This window comes from Centropristis striata, chromosome 23 (genome assembly GCF_030273125.1).
Source record: "Centropristis striata isolate RG_2023a ecotype Rhode Island chromosome 23, C.striata_1.0, whole genome shotgun sequence".
NCBI classification, from domain to species: domain Eukaryota; kingdom Metazoa; phylum Chordata; class Actinopteri; order Perciformes; family Serranidae; genus Centropristis; species Centropristis striata.
The window spans coordinates 30243831-30261955 of NC_081539.1; the positions used below are offsets into that span (position 1 = coordinate 30243831).

General features: G+C 35.7%; 2 protein-coding genes across 2 annotated transcripts; one reads left to right on the top strand and one right to left on the bottom strand.

Annotated features, from left to right (window-relative positions):
• fam168b (family with sequence similarity 168 member B) lies at positions 1–10841 on the bottom strand. The gene is given in 8 exon segments (XM_059327497.1): positions 1–1447; positions 3656–3780; positions 4792–4990; positions 6080–6121; positions 6123–6223; positions 8223–8306; positions 8407–8498; positions 10694–10841. Coding segments are annotated over 6 exon segments (609 nt in total). The 5' UTR covers positions 8477–8498; positions 10694–10841; the 3' UTR covers positions 1–1447; positions 3656–3667.
• Positions 10842–11741: 900 nt separating this feature from the next.
• On the top strand, positions 11742–17249 carry fbxo45 (F-box protein 45). Its single transcript, XM_059327493.1, has 3 exons — positions 11742–12216; positions 15010–15366; positions 16263–17249. The coding sequence occupies exons 1-3, from the start codon at positions 11890–11892 to the stop codon at positions 16446–16448; spliced, it is 870 nt and encodes a 289-aa protein (XP_059183476.1). The 5' UTR covers positions 11742–11889; the 3' UTR covers positions 16449–17249.
• Positions 17250–18125: the final 876 nt, after the last annotated feature.

The window sequence follows — 18125 nt, forward strand, 5'->3', positions numbered from 1 at the left end:
TTATTCTTATATTTGTTTTATTTTTGGTCTTTCTTTAGAATACAAAACAAGAACCAAAATCACAAAAATAACATTTACAAAACAGATTATTTAACTGAGGTGACTGAGGCAACATAGAAAAGCATGTCTGAAACAGTGATATTGGTGGGTTAGCCTAAAACCTTGAGGTAAAACAGCGAGCAATGTAAAAGGTCAGATATCTTTACTGTTCTGAATTAGTGCCTTCTTTCAGTAGTGCTATTCACAAATGGAGTTTAACATTATATCTTGTTTCCCTAACATGTCCACAGTTAGCAGTGATTTAATGATGTAGTGCTTCAGACCTACCTAAGGACAAATTTATTACTGTGAGATGTAGGTCGAATATTCTAGGCGTTTCGCACTATATGGCACCATTTTGAATGGTTTCTATTTTAGATCCTCTTTCATACACACACAAGCATACACGCACACACGACACTGTTGCTACCCTCCACTAAATGGGTGCAAATGACTTCCAATAAGTTCCTCTACATGTTCCCAAGTAAGAATATTTCCAGCTAATATAAGTGAATAGTTTTAACACTGATATCACTCGAAAAAGCAGAGTAGAGGGGAAAAAAGCTGCTTCACACTTTTGGAAATGTTGATACGCTTTTCCTAAAAGGTTTAACAGAGCAGGCAAAATAAAACACTGATTAAGTGTTGGAATGGCCGTCAGTCAGAGGCACAAACTCAAAGTCCCATCTTTCCTAAAATACAAAAATGGTAAGACGAAATGCATACACTGCATCACTGAGACAAAGAATAAAAACCTAGCTCCATTTACCAAAACACAAAGCAGTGAAAATAGTACAGTTTAGTCTGCACTTTGTTTGTGCAGGTATGTTTTTGCATGAATAAACATTTTGTCTTTTCTTCTTTCACATGTAAGACATGGTCACTGGTGATTCAGCATTGCAGATTATTACTTTTTTAGTTCCTTTGGATGTGTGCCTTTTGTTGATTTTGCATCTGTCACAGCAGGTAGATTGCGCTAGCATTACTTCATATATCTATATATACACATGCATTCAACATCATATGTATCCCTCAAATTAAAAGAAACAACAAAAAACAATTCCGAACTCCCTTTTTTAAGAGTTTAAGCCTATAAAAACCTGCATGACAGTCCACAAAAAAGTTTGCATGGAGGCATTGCTGTTGGATGTGAGATATGCAGCAGGTAGAGGTGCTGGCGCTGGGGTGTGACATGGAATGCAGCCTTATTCCATTGAGAGGGGTCATGGGGATGGGCCTATTCTTCACCCCCCTACTATCCAAATGGGCTTCTTTCTATGTAGTTGGGTTTTAGATTCACATTATGCTGGAAGAAGAGTAACTGGTAGCAGACACTGGCTGGGCCGGTCTTCACCAATAGCAAAAAACACTGGAGTAGAGTGTGAATGCATATCTACCATCATCTGACCTGCAGGAGGACAACATGCAGAAATATCAACTTCCAATCCTGTTGGTTTTTTTAAGTGAAGGATTAAGACAGCAGAGTTTACAGCAAGAAAGGTACACAAGGGCTGACAAGATTAAGGCATTCATTCTTGTGGTAAATATGAACTATTAACCCATTTAGGCCTAAAATTTTAAAATAAGCCCCTAAAATCTGAAGTTTTTTTTAGTAATTGTATGTCTTTTTTTGGTAATTTTGTGTCTTTTTTGGTAATTTTGTGTATTTTTTTTTGGTAATTCTGTGTCTTTTCTGATAATTTTGTGTCTTTTTTTTGGTAATTTTGTGTCTTTTTTGGGGTAATTTTGTGTCTTTTTTAATAATCGTGTGTCTTTTTTGGGTAATTCTGTGTCTTTTTTAAAATAATTTGTCTTTTTTGGTAATTCTGTGTCTTTTTTTGATAATTTTGTGTATTTTTTTTGGTAATTTTGTGTCTTTTTTAATAATTGTGTGTCTTGTTTGGGTAATTCTGTGTCTTTTTTTAAATAATTTGTCTTTTTTTGGTAATTTTGTGTCCTTTTTGGTCATTTTGTGTCTTTTTTTGTGTGAATGCATATCTACCATCATCTGACCTGCAGGAGGACAACATGCAGAAATATCAACTTCCAATCCTGTTGGTTTTTTTTTTTTTAAGTGAAGGATTAAGACAGTAGAGTTTACAGCAAGAAAGGTACACAAGGGCTGACAAGATTAAGGCATTCATTCTTGTGGTAAATATGAACTATTAACCCATTTAGGCCTTTTTTTGAGAATTTTGTGTCCTTTTTTTTGGTAATTTTGTGTCTTTTTTAATAATTGTGTGTTTTGTTTGGGTAATTCTGTGTCTTTTTTTAAATAACTTGTCTTTTTTTGGTAATTCTGTGTCTTTTTTGATAATTTTGTGTCTTTTTTTGGTAATTTTGTGTCTTTTTTTGGTAATTGTGTGTCTTTTTTGGTAATTGTGTGTCTTTTTTGGGTAATTCTGTGTCTTTTTTTAAATAATTTGTCTTTTTTTGGTAATTCTGTGTCTTTTTTGATAATTTTGTGTCTTTTTTTGGTAATTTTGTGTCTTTTTTTTGGTAATTCTGTGTCTTTTTTGGTAATTTTGTGTCTTTTTTTTGGTAATTTTGTGTCTTTTTTAATAATTGTGTGTCTTTTTTGGGTAGTTCTGTGTCTTTTTTTAAATAATTTGTCTTTTTTTGGTAATTTTGTGTCCTTTATTGTCATTTTGTGTCTTTTTTTGTGTGAATGCATATCTACCATCATCTGACCTGCAGGAGGACAACATGCAGAAATATCAACTTCCAATCCTGTTGGTTTTTTTTTTTTTAAGTGAAGGATTAAGACAGTAGAGTTTACAGCAAGAAAGGTACACAAGGGCTGACAAGATTAAGGCATTCATTCTTGTGGTAAATATGAACTATTAACCCGTTTAGGCCTTTTTTTGAGAATTTTGTGTCCTTTTTTTTGGTAATTTTGTGTCTTTTTTAATAATTGTGTGTTTTGTTTGGGTAATTCTGTGTCTTTTTTTAAATAACTTGTCTTTTTTTGGTAATTCTGTGTCTTTTTTGATAATTTTGTGTCTTTTTTTGGTAATTTTGTGTCTTTTTTTTGGTAATTGTGTGTCTTTTTTGGTAATTGTGTGTCTTTTTTGGGTAATTCTGTGTCTTTTTTTAAATAATTTGTCTTTTTTTGGTAATTCTGTGTCTTTTTTGATAATTTTGTGTCTTTTTTTGGTAATTTTGTGTCTTTTTTTTGGTAATTCTGTGTCTTTTTTGGTAATTTTGTGTCTTTTTTTTGGTAATTTTGTGTCTTTTTTAATAATTGTGTGTCTTTTTTGGGTAGTTCTGTGTCTTTTTTTAAATAATTTGTCTTTTTTTGGTAATTTTGTGTCCTTTTTGGTCATTTTGTGTCTTTTTTTGTCTGAATGCATATCTACCATCATCTGACCTGCAGGAGGACAACATGCAGAAATATCAACTTCCAATCCTGTTGTGTTTTTTTTTTAAGTGAAGGATTAAGACAGTAGAGTATACAGCAAGAAAGGTACACAAGGGCTGACAAGATGAAGGCATTCATTCTTGTGGTAAATATGAACTATTAACCCATTTAGGCCTAAAACGCCTGGAAAAAATGCCTGTAAAACCTTTGGCCGATTTTAAAATAAGCCTGCAAATACCAAAACATCATACTCACGCTTCCCTTTCTTCACCACTGTGGTGGCACATAGCTGTAGCTGGGTGTGGTGGGATGCCGATATGTGGGCATCGTGACTTGGTGCGGAGCAACAGACGCTGGTGATGGAGTTGTCAGCAAAGTTCCTGAGAGGAAAATATAATGCATGATTTAATATACACTTTAGATTTACTGAGATTGTAAAAGCAAACCTTTATACCAGGGGTGGGCAGTTAATTTTCCCAAGGGGCCACATGACCAATACCACGAAGGTTGCAGGGGCCGGACCAAAACTCTGAACTAAATTCTGCTCAATATTAATGTAATCGCTTTATAAAATACAGTAAATTATCTGGTTTTGAGCTGCTACTGATAGGAACACATGTTATGATGAGACTGTTAATGTGGAGTAAATCAAATATAGCAGTAAAAAGTAGTAAATACTCCAATCACTATATCACTTTTCCATTTATTTTAAACACAACTGTAAATGACCTTTAGCAAGGTTCCTATTTATGTTTTTGTATTATATAGCTTGTTTTTTCATGTTTGTACATTTTCAAGGTGTTTTACAATGTTGTGATGCTTTTATTTTGAAAAGGTGTCATCCAGTGTAAAACTTAATTTTGAAAGGTAGTGACAGGAAATAACCGGTAGAACGGCTAAATGAAAAAACGAACGGTAAATAATAACGAGTGAGTCTAAATATTCAACTATTTCTTTTTATTTATTTACAAGATTAACACTAACTTTATAACTATGTTATGTCAGAACTACTTATTTCTGTATTTATTGTAATGTCTTAACACTTTTTTCTTGTATGATGCTCAGGATGTTTATTGTGATGTCTCTTCAAATTCTGTCAGGAAATGTTATGTAAAATTATTTAAATGGTTAAATAAAAAGTTCAAAAAAATAAAAAAAATAACGAGTGCGTAGTAATTCATATAAAGTTGATATAAAATATGAAAAAGGCTTCTATAGTGGCTGACTGACAGGACACAAGGTTTGTTAGAGTTTATTTTATTCTGTCATATATATTAGTGGCTATATTTGTTGTCTTAACTATAGTAAAAGTGCTTGTTAGCTCTAGTGCTAATGATAATGTTTGCTCTTTTTTTCAAAATAAAAGCACTGCGGATATATTGATTTCTCACCAGCTGACATGGCCATGGTGGTGCCAGCGACCATCCCCATGGCAACACTGTTGTGGCGGGGAGGATGCATGGGCGGGGCATACATGGCGGCAGGCATCCCATTGGGCTGGACCACTGTAGTGTGATGGATAACATGAGGCGGAGCAGCATACAGCGGCTGTGTGTAGTAAGTGCCTTGTTGTTGTGAAGGTATTAGTGCCTGGACCACAGAAGAAGAAAACAGTTCAGAACATGAAAGGATCAGATGTTTGTATTAAAAAACAGCACTTTGCTAAAATCAAGTGGAACACTTCAAGTAGAGAAACTGAAGCAGCTACACTACTGGTCAAAAGTTTTAGAACACACCAACTTTTCCAGAATTGAATTGAAAATTATGCAGTTTAATGTCTCAGTGTACTCTGAAATTAATGCACATTTGCAACATTTAAAATTCTTTATTGAGCATGATAGTGTTTTGAAAGTGAAAAAAAGATTCAAAATCACATTTTATGTTGGACTAAAGGACTAAAAAAAGACACAAAATGACAAAAAAAAAAGACACAAAATGACAAAAAAAAGACACCAAAAGACACAAAATGACTAAAAAAAGACATAAAATGACAAAAAAAGACACAAAATGACCAAAAAAAAGACACCAAAAGACACAAAATGACTAAAAAAAAGACACAAAATGACCAAAAAAAGACACCAAAAGACACAAAATGACTAAAAAAAAAGACACAAAATGACCAAAAATGACACCAAAAGACACAAATTGACTAAAAAAAAGACACAAAATGACCAAAAAAAGACACAAAATGACAAAAAAAGACACCAAAAGACACAAAATGCCTAAAAAAAGAAACAAAATGACCAAAAAAGACACAAAATGACTTACAAAGACATGAAAAGAATTCAAAAAAATGGACAAAATAGCCCAAGACTCCATAGAGTTAAGTTGTTAACCCATTTCTTGTTCCCTGAAAAAGGCCTACTTGTATAATTCTGAAATGTACATTATTTTCCAGTTTTGGTTAAGCTTACCTTTTTTTATTTACCTCTGGCAGTTCACCACTTACCTTTGGACCCTTTCAAGCTGTTCATTTGACTTGAACTGCTTGAATTTCAATAAAAAAATGGAAAAATTGGGGTGTTCTAAAACTTTTGACCGGTAAAAGAAAACATTGTAGCAGCCACATTAGACATTTGGATCTTTAGTTTAGTTATAGCGCCATCCTCAGGCCAACCTGCACATTACTTCAATAACAGAAGCAAGATGCGTCATCCTACAGCAACACAGTAAACTGACCTGTGCATAGGGGTTCTGTTGGGGGTAGGTGCTCCTGACGGGGGTACATAGCAGCAGCGTAGGGGTTGGGGGAAGAGGAGTACGGGGGGACGGTCCCAGTATTAGGAGAGCAGGACATTTTGAAAGGAGTGCCTGAAGCATAGCCTGGGTGGAGGGAAGACACTTTAAGTTATTGATTATTCAGCCACATTCACTCAGTGGGTGTGGATGAAGAAATATGCACAAGTATTGAATGTTGGTGGTTACTAACTGCACCTGCACTCTGATATGTTGACCCATATACTGTCTATTCTTTACAACCTGTTTTCTTATATAACCAAATTGTCAGATGTGATCAGGTTCATTCTTATGTGACAAGGTCAGCTAATGTTGGTCAGATGATGTTACCATGTCTAAAATCAAATGCCTTAAAGAGAACAGTTATTTATCGTGCTATCAATTATTGGAATAATTGCCCACTGAATATACGTGAACTGAATAGTAAAGTATCTTTTAATTATTACTTGAGAATGCACTATTTAAATTTGTGAGTAGTGAATTAACATATTTACTGTATGAAAGTGAGAATTAATGTAATAGATATGAATGTAATAACTTATTCGGAATGATTTCTGATGACGTGTATAACAATGTCTACAATGTTTAATTGTTGACAAAATGACAAAAAAAGACACAAAATGACCAAAAAAGGCACAAATTGACCACACAATTATAAAAAAAGACTCAAAATGACCAAAAAAAGACACAAAATGACCAAAAATACACAAAATGACCAAAAATAGACACAAAATGACCAAAAAAGGCACAAATTGACCACAAAATGATAATAAAGACACAAAATGACCAAAAAAAATGACCAAAAAAGACACAAAATGACCAGAAAAGGCACAAATTGACCAAAAAAGGCAGCTTAAAGAGAACAGTTATTTATCGTGCTCTCAGTTATTGGAATAATTGCCCACTGAATATACGTGAACTGAATAGTAAAGTATCTTTTAATTATTACTTGAGAATGCACTATTTAAATTTGTGAGTAGTGAATTAACATATTTACTGTATGAAAGTGAGAATTAATGTAATAGATATGAATGTAATAACTTATTCGGAATGATGATGTGTATAATAATGTCTACAATGTTTAATTGTTGACAAAATGACAAAAAAAAGACACAAAATGACCAAAAAAGACACAAAATGAGCAAAAAAAGACACAAAATGACCAAAAATAGACAAAAAATGACCAAAAAAGGCACAAATTGACCACAAAATGATAATAAAGACAAAAAATGACCAAAACGTATTAATGTAATAGATATGAATGTAATAACTTATTCGGAATGATTTCTGATGACGTGTATAATAATGTCTACAATGTTTAATTGTTAAGTGATTTTTGTTTTGTCGTGTGGACCCCAGGAAGACTAGCTCCTCCCACTTTTGGTGACAGCTAATGGGGGTCTTTTTAACAATAAACAATAAACAATAAACAACCTGAAGAGGAGTTGAAATCTTTGCTACAGCACTGGTTTGTAAAATCTCCATGTCATACTCAGTGTAAATCAGTGGTGGAAAGTAACTAAGTACATTTACTCAAGTATTGTACTTAAGTCAAATTTTGAGGTACTTGTACTTTACTTGAGTATTTCCACTTTATGTAACTCTATACTTCTACTTCACTACATTTTAAAGGTAAATATTGTACTTTTTACTCCACTACATTTAGCTGTCAGCTTTAGCTACTTTTCACATGAAAATCGTGATAAATGTAAAGTGATAAGGCAGAGGGTTTTTTTTAAATTAAATCTCATAACAGTATATTAAGTAGTTAAAATGAGTCCGATCTTGGGGTATTTAAAATGCTGCTTACATAAATGCATCAATACAAATAATCTAATCATATATTTAGAATATATGAAACGGTCTGAGTGGGTCCATTCTGCATGACGAGTACTTTTACTTTTGATACTTTAAGTACATTTCGATGTTGATACTTTTGTAATTTTACTAAAGTAAGTTTTGAATGCAGGACTTTTACTTGTACTGGAGTAATTTCACATTGTGGTATTAGTACTTTTACTTAAGTAAGGGATCTGAACACTTTTTCCATCACTGGTGTAAATACAGTGACAACACATATTCTCACCACTCTGGAAGGCTGCGTTGGCTCCTGCATAGATATTGGGAGTGTATGCTGGAGCAGCTGCTGCGTAGCCAACAGGGAATCCAGCTACCGGGAGCAAAAAGAAGACAAAATAATCAATACTTTTGCTGATTTATTTGCAGTTTGGGTATTTGTTAAACCATTACACAGCGACATATTAAAGTACCTGGGTAGCCTAAACCCTTAGTGTTGGTAAAGGGGACCCCTGTTGGCCCAGGGCTGTACACAGGATTCATAATGGACGTCTACTCACAGATGCTGCAACGAAAGAAGAACAGAATGTGAATTTCAGAGCATTTAAGTAGCACAACAGCAAAAGATCATTTGGGTAAATCTAGTAAGAGATTCATGAGTCAACTGAGAGCTGCCTGCCAACCAGCCTGTTCCAAAAGCATCCTATTATTAAACAGTAAAAACAGCAAAGCATTTGCTTTTCAAACATTTACAAGCTTTTCAAGCTCCATTACACACACATATATATATTATTACTTAACATTTCACTTCTTTTTTTTTTTCTTTTTTTATTAAAGTATTTATTTAATTTTTAATTTTTCAACGTATAATACAAACACTTATAAACAGCCGAGACAGACACCAAAAACAGACAGGAAAAAAAAAATAAAAAAAAATAAAAATAATTAATTAATTAATTAAATTAAATAAAAATAAATAAATTAAAAAAAAAATAAATAAATAATAAAAAATAAAAAATAACAATAAAATAATTAAATAAGTAAAATAAAAAAATAATAATAAATTAAATTAACATTTACTTTATATATTTATATTTACATTTACTAAAATTAACATTTTACTTCTTGATCACATTAAAATAGATGTTATTGTGCTATTAGCAATCAAAGTTATGCTCCATGACTCCATGCTTTTTTTAAAGGAAAATACAAGTTTCATGTTTCAGAATGTGTAACCTGTTAGTAAGCAGTCTTCTCATCCTTTATAATCTAAAAGCCCCATTAAAATTCAAGTGTTTTCAAGGATTTCCAGCATCCAAAGAAGCCTGTTTGTATTGGGGATATAATATTATTATGTGGTCAGGAGAAGTGTGAGGACTGCCAGTGGCTTTAATGAGATGACCTTGATAGGTCACAGTCACAACAGATTTATTTTTCTTTCAAGTGCTGTCCACACACACTCATAGCTAGATTACCAACATTTTGTGGGAGCTGTTTTGCATCACATGTATAATTTAACATGGTGTTGTGCTAGATTTCTGCACCACTTAAAGTTTAAGTTTTAAATATTTATCCATGTCTTAACTATGAGCTCTTCCATCCCATAAACATCTTAGTGCATTTGTATTCTTAACTTGTACTGTTATGTATCCGTAATTCTGTACTACACAATGTATAGAAAAACTTAAATATACCCCTATAATAATATTTTTAAACATTTTGTAAGACACAACCTTCTACATTATGCATTCATATTACATATTTTTGTTGCAGTAGTTGCACTATTTTCTAAATGTTACCAGAGGAATCCTTAACTTCTGCTCCACGTAATGCACATTTAAAATAAATAAATAAATAAATTCTTCTTGGGTAGAGCTATTTGGAAGTGATGCCCTCTAGCGTTGGTCCAAATACCATTACATCATTTTACAAGTCTGCTGATTCAAGGACAATTTAAACGGTGAAGGAAACGCACTACTTTAATACTTCATTTCACATCGACATAAAACTACAGTATTATACTAGACTATTCCTACTGAGTACACTAATAATTAGTAAATCACAATATGCAATCATGGGGAATATTGCAAAATCTATTTTATATTTTATTTTATGTAAAAAATCACAGAGCGAAAGACAGCCTGGCTGTCTTTAACACCTTTTTATCACCTGATTTCAAGTCGTAAATACATTCAAATAACAGCAATAAGTCAGTTATATTAAACATCTTAGTATTGATTATCTCCTTCCACAAAAAAAAAAAACATACAGTCGACAATACCGAATGATTTTTAATTTTACAAAGCGGTGCATGCATGTAGGCTTTTTTTCTATTATGACTTGATATTAATATTAAAGATGCACATATATGAATGTATTTCCAGGTACTGTAGACATGTTGGCTGCAGCTGCTGGGAGAAAAAAAAAAAAAAAAGATGGCAACCTCTAAGTAGAAGAATTTGGAAAGGTGAACGTAGCGGGGCTTTGTTATCAATAGCCAGCTTAGCTTAGCAGCCCTTTCAGCTGCGCAGCCCGGCGTTAGATCACTGTTTTTGCCTTTGCAGGCTGGTTCTAATAAACAGCCTGACCTGCTAATAATCAGCTGTCTGACCGGGCTAAACCTGCAGCCAGATGGGGTTGCAGCTTGTCAACAGGCCGCAAACAGCCGTCCAGCTGTGTCTGCAGTGACGCCTGTCCCAACACTAACACACAACCGACACACAGACCCACTTATCCGGATAATAACCGACAAAAACTTACTGTTAAGTCTCCTGGTCGTCTGTTAGTCACCTCCTTTGGTCTTGTGGTGTAAAATGAATTTAAGCCAGCTGGTTATTTTGCTCCCAGATGCTTTTTTGCTGAACTCTTTTTGAGCAACCGCGTCACTTCCGTGTAATGTCACGTGATCTGCGAATATAGACTATTACACTTTGCTTTCATTTTATTCTGATAAAGTGTTTTATTTTTGGCCTTTGTACAATAAATAATGTTTTTTTTTTTTTACATTTTCTTCAACGCTTCAAGTAAGAATATTTCCAGCTAATATAAGTGAATAGTTTTAACACTGATATCACTCGAAAAAGCAGAGGGGAAAAAAGCTGCTTCACACTTTTGGAAATGTTGATACGCTTTTCCTAAAAGGTTTAATAATAAAACACTGATAAAGTGTTGGAATGGCCGTCAGTCAGAGGCACAAACTCAAAGTCCCATCTTTCCTAAAAAAAAATAAAAATGGCAAGACGAAATGCATACACTGCATCACTGAGACAAAGAATAAAAACCTAGCTCCATTTACCAAAACACAAAGCAGTGAAAATAGTACAGTTTAGTCTGCACTTGTTTTTTTTAGATATTTTCCTCAACGCAAGCACAATCCCTTAAGGTGATTATGAACCCAACTAAAATGGTTTAACTAATAAAAGTATTTATGAAGAAACAAATCTATTCGTATAAATAATGTGTTTAATATTTCTCATTCATGCTTTTTTTCCCCCCGCAACACTTTGACTTTGCAACATTGTAATGTTTGATATTCTAACACTGCAAGACTGTTGAAATGCTCCGTGAGCTCATTATTATGTCTGCTCTACGGTCCTGGCAGGCTATAAAATATATTTCATTGTGGCAAGGGATTTCCTTTATCTGACAACGTATTAATATTAAAATTTCGATGATTTTGCTTGATAATTAATCTCAACAACACTCCTCCAAATTAATTTGTATGTTTCTTTAACCGGAGCACAATAAGTGTTTTTGCTCTTCAAGGACCTTGACGCATCGCTTCCATTCAGCCATTGAACTGGGAAGAGTAGGGTCCATACTGTTGTGGTTTTTGTGCGACCTATATGTGATTTTATAGGTAAAATGTTTCTAATTAACGTATATTAGGGGTCATTCTGCGGTGTAAGGTGAAACTATTGGGTCGGCTGGTGTCGTCGGTAGATAGTAGGGGTATAATGTCTGGAGCGGCCGGTGGAGGAGGAGGCTCCTCCTGTCAGGGCGCAGCAGCGGCAGCCAGTTGCAGCTCCGCCGGCTCTGCCTACGCTGCCTCAGCCGGGGGAGGCGCAGGGGTGGCCGGGAGGCTGCCTGCGAGGGTCCTGGAACATGTTTTCTCGTATTTGGAGATGTCCGACTTGATGCGGTGCGCCTTGGTGTGCTGGCATTGGAACAATATCCTGGCGGATGAAAACAGCGAGGTGTGGCGCAGCCTCTCCAACCGGACTCTGAGCGATGAAGCTTTACGGTCTGACATCCTGTGCAACCTGCCCACCTACAGAGGGAAAGTAGGTTTACTGATCAAGGCCTGCTGCTGTCATCCAGGCTTTGGAGAGCTGTGATTAATGTCAAACCCCGTTCAAGAATCTGCCTTTGCTGTGTAAACAGCTTCACATGATTGGCTCACTGTCTTCAGGATTAGTCCATGACGTACAGTAATGTATGTCAGAGGACCCTTGTCTTACATATCGTGTTTTATAAACACTTGCAACTAACGTTCAAAACAAATGTGCATGTTTGCTAAAAAAAACAAACTCAATTAAATTGGCAGATTCCTAAACGGGGGTTGGTGCAGGGATCTGACAGGCTCAAGCATGTGTTATTTGTTGTCATTTACTAACATTTGGTCATTGTGTGTGAATTGTGAGAAATTGTCAAAAAATAAATTTAAAAACTGCGCTCCAGGCCTCAAATTTCACTCTACAGAAATAATTTATACATAGAAACGTAGGAAAATTAGTCTTCTCCCTCACAATCCTCTGGTAAAGCTGTCAGAGTTATAGTTTGGGCGTAGGATGCACAGATGCGCCACCAACACGCACCAACAGCCCCATTGGCTCCCATATTAAAAACGCAGGAAGATTTCTGTAGAAAAGCATATTTAACAGTTTTTCAGATCGCTCTTACAATGCTATTTCTTCATTTTTCTTCACAAAAAACATATGTAGCTGTTCAGGAAGAACTCAGGACGCTCAAAGTGAAGTCAGATCAATGATAAGTATTATGGTTTTGCCAAAAATGCTTTCTGTTCGAGGCAAGAAATTCCAGTCTTTGGCAGTTGGTGGCAGTTAATTCTGTTGATTGCTCTGCTCTGATTGCCTTTGATCCTTTGATGTGATTACAGTTACAGATACACGCACAAACACATAAAGCTGTCAGAGTTATAGTTTGGGTGTAGGACGCACAGATGCGCCACCAACACGCACCAACAGCCTCATTGGCTCCCATATTAAAAAAGCAGGAAGATTTCTGTAGAAAAGCATATTTAACAGTTTTTCAGATCGCTCTTACAATGCTATTTCTTCATTTTTCTTCATTCAATTAAATTGGCAGATTCCTAAACGGCGGTTGGTGCACGGATTTGACAGGCTCAAGCATGTGTTATTTGTTGTCATTTACTAACATTTGGTCATTGTGTGTGAATTGTGAGAAATTGTCAAAAGATACATTTGAAAACTGCGCTCCAGGCCTCAAATTCCACTCTACAGAAATAATTTCTACATAGAAACGTAGGAAAATTTGTCTTCTCCCTCACAATCCTCTGGTAAAGCTGTCAGAGTTATAATTTGGGCGTAGGACGCACAGATGATCCACCAACACCACCAACAGCCCCATTGGCTCCCATATTAAAAACGCAGGAAGATTTCTGTAGAAAAGCATATTTAACAGCTTTTCAGATCGCTCTTACAATGCTATTTCTTCATTTTTCTTCACAAAAAACATATGTAGCTGTTCAGGAAGAACTCAGGACGCTCAAAGTGAAGTCGGATCAATGATAGGTATTATGGTTTTGCCAAAAATGCTTTCTGTTCAAGGCGAGAAATTCCAGTCTTTGGCAGTTGGTGGCAGTTAATTCTGTTGATTGCTCTGCTCTGATTGCCTTTGATCCTTTGATGTGATTACAGTTATTTAACAGTTTTTCAGATCGCTCTTACAATGCTATTTCTTCATTTTTCTTCACTCAATTAAATTGGCAGATTCCTAAACGGGAGTTGGTGCACGGATTTGACAGGCTCAAGCATGTGTTATTTGTTGTCATTTACTAACATTTGGTCATTGTGTGTGAATTGTGAGGTCTGCCTGTCTGTTTGTGTCATGAGGACAATTCTCCATGGGACTCTGTTAAACCTCCTGAAGGAACTTTAAACCTTACTTTGAAACCTTTAATCCAACTATAGAGAATTTTAAGCAGACATTTTAATATACTGATGAATTTATCTCAAATCATAATACACAGCCCTAATCATTTACTCATAAAACTTATTGTGAAAGACCTTACAGAAGTTCTAAGTTCAGAAGCGTTTCTTTGTGCATCACATTCTGTCCTGCATGATAAGAAAGTTCCTGACCATGTCTCACCTTGATTCATTCAAGCATCTTCACTGTATATAGGATTTTTTTAGACCTTACAACAAAGAGGGCTTTCCTGTACCACCAGTGGTGGTTCTAGACCAATTTTACTGTGGGGGCCAAGAGGGGCCAGTGTTTAATCAGAGGGGCACATTAAAAAATGGCAAAGATGATATTTAAGCATTTAAAATGTTTATTTTAGCTTATTTAAACATCTCATTTAAGTATATTTGGAAGACACAAATACATTGATTGAAACAATGAGACTCGCCAACAATAACAGGTTTTTTTGTATGACAATGACATATCACTTTTTTATTTTGAAATTGCAGTACAGTCAGAATGATCTTTATATATATATACACACAATATTTTATTGCACAATTAAAGTATTATACAATGGACACATTCTGGGTTCCTTTTGTGTACAATGAGATATTGTTTGAACAAAAATAGGTAAGAATTTTTCCATTGTTCATCGTTATAAATTGATCATTTTATTATTAATTTGACACAGGGGCCACAGCAGGGGCCAAAGGCTTCTTCACAGGGGCAGTGGCCCCTGGAGGCCCCTGGTTAGAACCGCCATTGTGTAGCACCCAACACTTCCACAATATGATGCCATTAAACATGCTATTTTGGCACCATTATAGGGAATTAAACACCAGGATTGTTAATATCTAAGTGCCTGTTCTTTAACGCTGTTGTCCCTGTCATATTGTCCTCTACAGCTGAAGGCTTTTCAACACGCTCTGAGCTCCCACGACTGCTCTCGCAATGTTTACGTGAAGAAGAACGGCTTCACGCTGCACCGCAACCCTATCGCCCAGAGCACAGATGGAGCACGTGGCAAGATTGGCTTCTCAGAAGGGAGGCACGCCTGGGAGATCTGGTGGGAAGGTCCTCTGGGCACCGTAGCAGTGATCGGCCTCGCCACCAAACGGGCGTCCATGCAGTGTCAGGGCTACGTGGCCCTGCTGGGCAGCGATGACCAGAGCTGGGGCTGGAACCTGGTCGACAACAACCTGCTGCATAACGGGGAGGTCAACGGAAACTTCCCACAGTGTAACAATGCACCGAAATATCAGGTAGGAGTTGGACCTGTATTTCAATTTGTATCCTCATTAGAGTTTAGATTAGGGGTGGGCATTTAATTTCCCCAAGGGGCCACATGACCAATACCACGAAGGTTGCAGGGGCCGGACCAAAACTCTGAACTAAATTCTGCTCAATATTAATGTAATCGCTTTATAAAATATAGTAAATTATCTGGTTTTGAGCTGCTACTGATAGGAACACATGTTATGATGAGACTGTTAATGTGGAGTAAATCAAGTATAGCAGTAAAAAGTAGTAAATACTCCAATCACTATATCACTTTTCCGTTTATTTTAAACACAACTGTAAATGACCTTTAGCAAGGTTCCTATTTATGTTTTTGTATTATATAGCTTGTTTTTTCATGTTTGTACATTTTCAAGGTGTTTTACGATGTTGTGATGCTTTTATTTTTTAAAAGGTGCCGTCCAGTGTAAAACGGGTGCTTTGATTTTGAAAGGTAGTGACAGGAAATAACCGGTAGAACGGTTAAATGAAAAAACGAACGGTAAATAATAACGAGTGCGTCGTAATTCATATAAAGTTCATATAAAGTATCAAAAAGGCTTCTATAGTGGCTGACAGGACACAAGGTTTTTTAAAGTTTATTTTATTCTGTCATATATATTGGTGCTATATTTGTTGTCTTAACTATAGTAAAAGTGCTTGTTAGCTCTAGTGCTAATGCTAATATTTGCTATTTTTTTCAAAATAAAAGCACTGCGGTTATATTGATTTCTAATTTCTTGGTAACCTCACGCGGGCCGACAAGGACAGCCAACGGGCCGGATGTGGCCCGCGGGCCGCCCAATGCCCTGGTCTGGTTTAGATCATCCAAAAATAATGCACCGAATGAATTGCCCAACAATATTTTGTTTGTTCACAGATCGGGGAGAGAATACGAGTGATCCTAGACATGGATGACAAGACGTTAGCCTTCGAGAGGGGTTTTGAGTTCCTTGGAATAGCGTTTCGTGGACTTCCCAAAGCCTGCCTGTTCCCTGCTGTCTCTGCAGTATACGGCAACACTGAAGTCACCATGGTCTACCTGGGAAAACCTCTAGACGGCTAGAAGGAACCTGTGCCACCATTCAAACTAACAAGCCACCAGGAGTTCTTCTGTCAACAGACTGTTTGTTGCACCGTTTCAAAAAGTTTTGGAGTCTAAGGCAGTCATGTTCCTTCCAAACAGAGCAACTATCCACAAACACAAAGAGAACTGTCTGCATTTTTACTACAGCTCAGCATAAGGAGTCAGATTTTGGACTGGACAAGCTACAGGGAAAAGGAATGTGTGGTAAACTGTCATAAACATGTTTCTGTATCAATGTGGAGGTGTCCACTTTTACAGTTTAGCTGCTGGACTTTTTTATTTACAGCATAGTGGAACATGATTTCATTTTCAGGCTAACAATGCTGAATATTTACTTGAGATTTTATGCCGTCTTAAAGGAGGCCAAAGCTATTTTTAACTGTGGCAAATACTTTAAGATATAATTTTAAGAAGTGAATCGGTAGTTGTTGTCAAAAGCTATCTGTTGTATAAGTTAATGGAAACAGCTCATCATGAATTAATACAGTTTTGCCAAATTTATGTGACACAATGTTATATTTTGCTATGGGCAAACATGGAAGACATGCAGACCAGACCGACTGTCATGCATGTGCATGGATACCGGCATATGGACTATAACATCTGACCCTTTTAATATGCGTATAAACTATAACTGTATCATGTTATTGTGTGTCCTTTTTAATGTGCTTCCGTAGTATTACACACTATTTATTTCTTGGTTTTATCTATGGTACTATAGATACTGTATGGTAATAAGACCTGAAAATAAAGTCTACATGGTGCCACTCTTAGAATAAAGATGGTTTGATGTTTCCAGCCTGTTATAATAACCAGAGACAAGGAGCAATCCCAGCATATTGTGGGCAAGACCAGGGCATCAGGGGCAGACATGTAACCATTCACGCTCTCATTGACTCCTATGGGCAATTTAGAATCACTAGTAAACCAGCATGTTTTTTGGACTATAGGAGGAAGCCAGAGAACCCACGCTGACCAAGCTTATCATAGTTAACGAAAACTAACGAAATAATGAAAACTAGAATTGAAAAAACATTTTCGTTAACTGAAATAAAAATAAAAATAGAGCTTTTAAAAAATCGAAACTAAAACTAACTAAAATTATAGTGAAAATGTCCTTCGTTTTCGTTTTTTGTCAACTTTTTTCATTCATAATTCAGTGTTTCAGTGTTGAACATGCAACACGTGGTGAATATGTTTACTGAGACTGGGATGTTTACACTAGAACCAAAATACAAAACAGTTAATAACCTTATTGGGGCTGAGATGATAAACCAAAGGAAATAAAGGCAAAATTTATTATGACCACTTTGAATCTGGCACCCAACATATAGCCCATTACAAAAAAACTAAAACTAATAAAAACTAAACTAAAACTAAGCATTTTCAAAAAATAAAAACTAAACTAAAACTAGAAAACTCACTCTTAAAACTAACTGAATTTGAAAACAAAAATTCACAACAAAATTAAAACTAATGAAAAATCCAAAACTATTATAACCATGACGCTGACAACATGCAAACTCCACACACAATGGTCCCAAGCCAGGTTCCCTTAAATGGAATCTTGCCATTATTCATTAAATTATATAAACCTGTGCTTTTCCTACTGTGACACTTCTATGACATGGGATAGCGTTAGGTTAGGGGAGTATA